The following is a 6377-nucleotide window of genomic DNA, read 5'->3' as shown; positions in this document are numbered from 1 at the left end:
ATGATAGCCGCAATTTTTCACCTGCTAACACGATTAAAGTTTCTTTTTTGTTGTTTTTTTTTTTTAATAATTCAGTAATATCCAGGTAATTTCGACTGCATAATTTGGAAGCTAACATAGTAATTTATTGGAATTGAAAAAAAAAAAAAAAAAATTAGTAGAAACCGTTGTTTTTTATCCGAAATACCCATTTATTGGCTACAAAATTTCGTTTTGATAGCGTAGAAGCGCGAAATATTTTTTCATAATCGTTTAATATAAAAATAACTGTTCGCCTAAAAATTAAATAACTTAAAAATAACATATATACAAGTTTTTGCTTGAGTTTTCCAAGAATTATCATGAGGAACTTATCACCCTTTTGAACTTTCCTGTGTTTTACATAAGCAAATACGATCGTTTTCTTCAAATTCTATTTTCTTTAATAAATAATTTTCAACCTTATTGATTTTCGTAATTTTTGGATATAATTATCTTAAAAAATACGAGGAATACGTAGATACCATTGTTTCCATGTGAAATTCAGTTTTACGATTTCCGAAATTTTGTCCCAATAGTGTAGAAGCGCCAAATATTTTTGCAAATAGATAAGTAAAGAAATGAAAAATAAAAGCTCTTGTCTAGAATTCTCCCTCTGTGAACACACACACACACACACACACACACACACACACACACACACACACAATCAACAACAACAACAACAACAACAACAACAACAACAACAACAACAACAACAACAACAACAACAACAACAACAGCAGCAGCAGCAGCAGCAGCAGCAGCAGCAGCAAAGATTGAATTAAAAAAACAAAAACAAGAAAACAAAAAACAAAAAACAAACAAACGAAGAAAAATGGTAAAATGGTGTACGTATCCGTGATGGAAAGAAAAGATTGTATACTGAAAATCACCTAAATTGATCAAGTAATTTTATTTTCAAATAAGAAAACCATTTTATTTTTTACGAATTCTAATTTTTGCAATACCCCCTCCCCATGTTAAGAATGGCTGTCTAAAATATCGATTTGAAGTTATCTTCCTTGTTCCTTTACACAAGATGGCGTTGCGAGATTGTCGCTCGTAGTTTAGCCATGAAATTTGTTTTCTTATTAAAAAAAAAGCTACTTGATCAATTTACGTAATTTTTGGAATATGATGTTTTCATTTCGTCACGGATGCGTATATCATACAATTTTTCTTTAGTTTTGGTTTTCCATGGACAGGATGGGGGGGAGGGGGAGTTCTGGACAAGCAATAACATTGATTGGTTTCGACTAATTTCCCAATGATATTTCATTAAAAATAATTTATGTTTGTATTAGTTGGTTGGTTGGTTTGTTTTACGGCATATCAACCCTTTTCGGTTATTTAATGCCGAATCTGGTGATTTTGAAGAACGATTTTTTAATATAGTGTATTTGTTTTTTAAGTCGTATTCTATTTAACCCATAGTTGGGACCCTAACAGGTACTACCACTCCGGGTCAGAGTGGACCTGGGAGCAATGGCAATTAAAGGGTGGCTCCACACTCCCTAAGGCCTGCAAGCTGGGGCCTCACCATCGGATATAGTTTAAGGTCATATCCAGGACCGTTTGTATTAGTAATAATTTGCAAAACAAAACATTCGTTTCGTTACGGATCTTATTTTGTAACGTAAAAGAAATAACGTACACCGTAGTAAAGCAAAACGCCAAAATAACCGAAACGAAACTACCCCAACCAAGAAAATTCAAAAGTTCCGTTTGATCTTGGTTTAAGGCTTTGTTTTAAATTGTACCTCGGAGAGCGATCCAAGGTTTATAGAGTTTATCTTTTTTTTTCATATGACTTATATGGAAAGCAGTACTATTAGAACATATAAAATAATCAACAGTAAACGTATCAAAGCCGCAATCCGCATTCAAGCAAACAAACACCTGTGTTGTGACTCATCTTAGCAACACATGCGATGACGTGTCTCAGTTGCTAAGCAACATAAACTAAAACAGTCCTATAGTCGTATGTTACCCCCACCCATACCTCGTCCCGTGCCCCGAAAACATAAATGGCGGACAAAAAGAAAGTTAGTGTCGAAGATGACAGAGGCGCAGCCGGTGGCGGCGTTTTGGAAGGTGACAGACAGTTTCTGGGTAAGCTCAGCTTTAGTTGTTGCTTGTTTCATTTTATGTGTGATGGGCAGGATGAAGGTGCAGTAGTTCTGCTTTCGAATCACTCGAGTCATTTTTTTATTTTTAATTCAGCGCGTGACTATAATCGCAGTCTGACGTCATGAGATGAAATAAACGTATGTACTAGCAAGAGATGCGACGTTGGCCGGGATTGAATGATGATCAACGAATGTTTCACAGTCCCATATTTTTATTGTCATCGAAATCGGTTAAGTCGACCATTTTTCAATCTAATCGCCTGCTCTAGTTGAGGACCCATCGCGGTTCACCAGGACGAAGCTTCACATGCCTCCTCGCAATGACTTAGCAACAGTACATTGTAGTCTACATTGCACTGTAGAGAACCTACTGGTGATTTTATAAACTATTTTTTAATATATAATGGCTTGAATTAAAGTTTGAAAGGCAAAAGTCAAGCATCATGCTTCAATTGTGCTTTAAACAGAAACATTCATTTCGAATGCGCCCCTGTCAGATCAAAGAATCTACTGTTGATTTTATATGTTGGGCCTATCGGCGGTGATAAAACTTTTCAAATGCATTTATGAGGGTAGACTATGTAAATAAAAGTGATTACTTTGTCCAAAATCAGGCTGTCCCATCTTTAAAGTTTTTCAATTTATCGATTTTTGATACTTATCGGAGGCATTCCGGTACAAAACCTACCTAAGAACACTCTCGGACACATAAAGTAGGTTTGTGCAAAATTTAAAAAAAAATCGGCCCAGCCGTTATGGAGTCCATAAGAAGCGAACTCATAGACCCACAGACAAAGCTTCTTTTATGCTATAATATATATATATAAAGCTGAATGTTTGTGTGTGTGTGTGTGTGTGTGTGTGTGTGTGTGTGTGTGTCTGTTCACGAATAGTCTCCTATATGGTTGACTCTCTTAAAAAACTGATTACATATAATGATAGAAGATGTATCGAGACACAGGAATGGGTATGTTTGATCTGGCAGAACGGTGGTTCATTAAAATTGTGGGGTCTGCTTTCGCGCCTGGTCCACAAAGTATGGAAATAAAAAATAAAAAATAAATCGTTTACAAGTGTTTTTGATATAGATGTACATAAGAATACTTTGATAAGTATGTTTTAACTTAAATAGGGATGGTATAATAAAATTGTGGGGTCTGCGTTCGCGCCTGGCCTCCATAGAATGGAAATAGGCACAAACTTTAATAAAGACTTTCCATATCTATCTGCGTAAGTATACTTTGATAATTATGTTTCAGTTTGAAGAAATATGGTATAATAAACTTATGGGGTGTTCGTTCTCGCCTGACCTCCATAGAATGGAAATATGTCACAAAGTTTAACAAGGTTTTTTAATATAGATCCACAGAATATTGTGATAAGTGTTTCAGTGTGAACAGGTATGGTATGATAAATTATGGAGTTTATCTATTTTATTTTTACTTTCATCATATTTTGCTTTGGTTTTGATACCCCTAAATTCGAAGCTATCTCCTTACAACCCTTCCTTTTCATAACCTATCATACTTTAATAAATCAGAGTCCATTTTCTGTAGGCTGCTTTTTTGGTAGTATATATATATATATATATATGCACAGCCATCGTTCATCGCTGGCAAAAATGCATTGAGAATGGTGGTGACTATGTAGAAAAATAAATTCTGGAGCCCAAATTCAACTTTTTGAGTTAAAAAAAAAAAGGATTTACCTTTGAAACTTTCCTTGTGTGTGTGTATGTGTGTGTGTGTGTGTGTGTGTGCGCATGCATATATATATATATATATATATATATATATATATATATATATATATATATATATATTTTAAATAAACATTAGCAATTAATTTTTATACCTACAGATACTAGTTTTTGATGTTTAGACAATCATCAGTGTAGTAAATGATAATTACTACTGGTCGGGAGATTTGAACTCAGTCACGAAGTCATTTTTGATTTCGTAGGTTAGCATTCTATCTCAAGACCATCGGCAAATAACACAAGAATTGAAGGAAATTAAGTGACTATGAATACCAAGTCAGTGGGCACAAACAGTAAACAGTCAGAAGGCATTCAACGACAGAAAAGCGGAATGTTGCAGTTGCACTAATTTGATGGTTTTTTTTCTTTATTTCTTAAAGAGGGCTTAACTTTATTTCCTTAAAGAGGTCTTATGACTATAATATATTTAAAAAAATATTAACAATTATTTTTAGACCTAGAGACAGACACTAGCTATTTCATGCTTACGCAATCATCAGTGTAGGAAATGATAATTACTGCTGGTTTAGAGTCACAACGTCACTCCTGACTTCAAAGATTCGCATTCTAGCTCATTATTTATTTATTTATTTATGTATTACAGAAGTTCAGAATAACATTGGTGCCGCCGGTTTCAAATCAAAACGAATGGGACCTGTTAGTTGCGTATGTCAGACTCTCTTTAGCCTCATTTTTTTATATGCCTCTCTGGAAAATGGTTTACAGGCCATTTTCAGAGGAGACAGATATAAACAGGACCTCTTGATATATATTTTTTCTCCTTTCTATTTTTATAATAAAAATTTCAACGCTTCTACACTATTGGGACGAAATTTCGGAAATCATAATACTGAATTTTATATGAAAACAATAGTAGCTACGTATTCCTCGTATTTTTAAGATGATTATATCCAAAAATTACGAAAATCGATAAGGTAGATAATTAGAAAATAAAAAAATAGAATTTGATGAAAACGATTGTAAAACACAGGAGAATTCGAAAGCGAGGTAATTTCTCGTTTTAATTTAAACAAAATGGCGGAAAATTTTCACCTGCTAACACAATTAAAGTTTTTTTTTTTTTTTTAATAATTCAGTAATATTCAGGTAATTTCGACTGCATAATTTGGAAGCTACCATTGTAACTTATTAGAATTGACAAAAAAAATCAGTTAAAACCATTTTTTTTCCTTTTTTATCTGAAAACTCCATTTATTGACTACAAAATTTCGTCCCTATTCTGTAGAAGCGCCAAAATTTCTGTTTATCATATCTTTTTCTTTTCTTTTCAGAGCGGAATTCCGTTGGTAGTTTGATGAAGGAAGCCATCGAAAGCTTAATTAGTAACCGACCTGAAGATCCAATCAACGCGCTTGTCTCATTGTAAGTCAACGTTTAATCGATCAATTACAGCAATGTAACTGCAATATATATATATATATATATATATATATATTGCAGTTACACACTTATGCATTAGTTATGATATTGAATCTGACGATACTTTATGATAAAATTGTACATGTATATATATGTATATTAAAAAAACAAAACATTTAAATCTAGATAAGACGCCTGTACAATTTTATCATAAAGTATCGTCGGATTCAATATCATAACTAATACATAAGTGTTTAAATACAGTACTTACCTGATAGCTAAATGTTTTGGTTTCGATTCTTGCTGATGGCACCGAAGTCATATTTCTTTTTAAAACTTTTGAAATCATAACTACTATACAGTAAGTAGCAAAAGTATTTGGTACATGATTTTTTTTTTCGTATTTCTCCAAAAAATAATTTGAATTAAATTTACGCTCAATTTTTGAACAGATATTATCAACTAAAAATAAAACGGAAATGAATATATATTTAGTTGACAAATATTTATTAACGAAAAATCAAATTACTCATATGCAAAAATATTTAACACAATTACTAATATTTAGTTGTACCTATTTACAATGCCTCCCCACGGGACAGAGTTAGACACCAGGGTCGTTTTTTAATCTGGAGAAAATATTTAGTTGTATATCCCCTCTTCTGCCTTACAACCTCCAAATGCTGTCCATAACTGTCTATTAGTTTCTTACAAGCACTTACTGGTAGTTTTAGTCATTCTTTTTTGCAAATGAAGAAAGTTTGTGAAAAAGAATGACTAAAACTACCTGTAAGTGCTTATAATTCCTTGATATTCTTGAGATCTCTTGCATGCACTCTTAATTTCATAGTTTCCACAGACTTCCAATGGGATTTAGGTAGGATGACTGGCTAGGCTACTATAGAACACTAATCCCATTATCCTTAAACCATTTCATAATTATTTTAGCCTTGTGCTTGGGATTATTGTCTTGCTGGAAGATAAAGTCACGACACAATCCTAAGTCTGCAGTACTCTTGAACAGATGTATTGGCAAAATCTTTGTATATTTTACTGCATTCAGTTTCCCGTCTATGATTTCCATTCCT

The 6377-nt window shown here is 33.1% G+C and overlaps 1 protein-coding gene across 4 annotated transcripts in view; it reads left to right on the top strand.

The window, feature by feature from the left end:
• Window positions 1-1919: 1919 nt before the first annotated feature.
• LOC145247925 (tubulin polyglutamylase complex subunit 1-like) overlaps window positions 1920-6377 on the top strand; it is a 93904-nt gene continuing 89446 nt past the window's right edge. For 2 of the 4 annotated variants that reach the window (XM_080109563.1, XM_080109561.1), the window contains exons 1-2: window positions 1920-2133; window positions 5202-5292. In XM_080109563.1, the coding sequence (XP_079965689.1) occupies window positions 2049-2133; window positions 5202-5292 (176 nt within the window). In that variant the 5' untranslated portion in view covers window positions 1920-2048. The remainder of the gene's footprint in view (window positions 2134-5201; window positions 5293-6377) is intronic. The other 2 variants (XM_080109564.1, XM_080109562.1) reach the window with 2 other exon arrangements.

The sequence above is a fragment of the Euprymna scolopes genome, chromosome 26 (assembly GCF_053919585.1).
Source record: "Euprymna scolopes isolate OS-2025 chromosome 26, ASM5391958v1, whole genome shotgun sequence".
NCBI lineage: Eukaryota > Metazoa > Mollusca > Cephalopoda > Sepiida > Sepiolidae > Euprymna > Euprymna scolopes.
The sequence above is the reverse complement of the archived record's forward strand: the minus strand, read 5'-3'. Positions and strand labels throughout refer to the sequence as shown.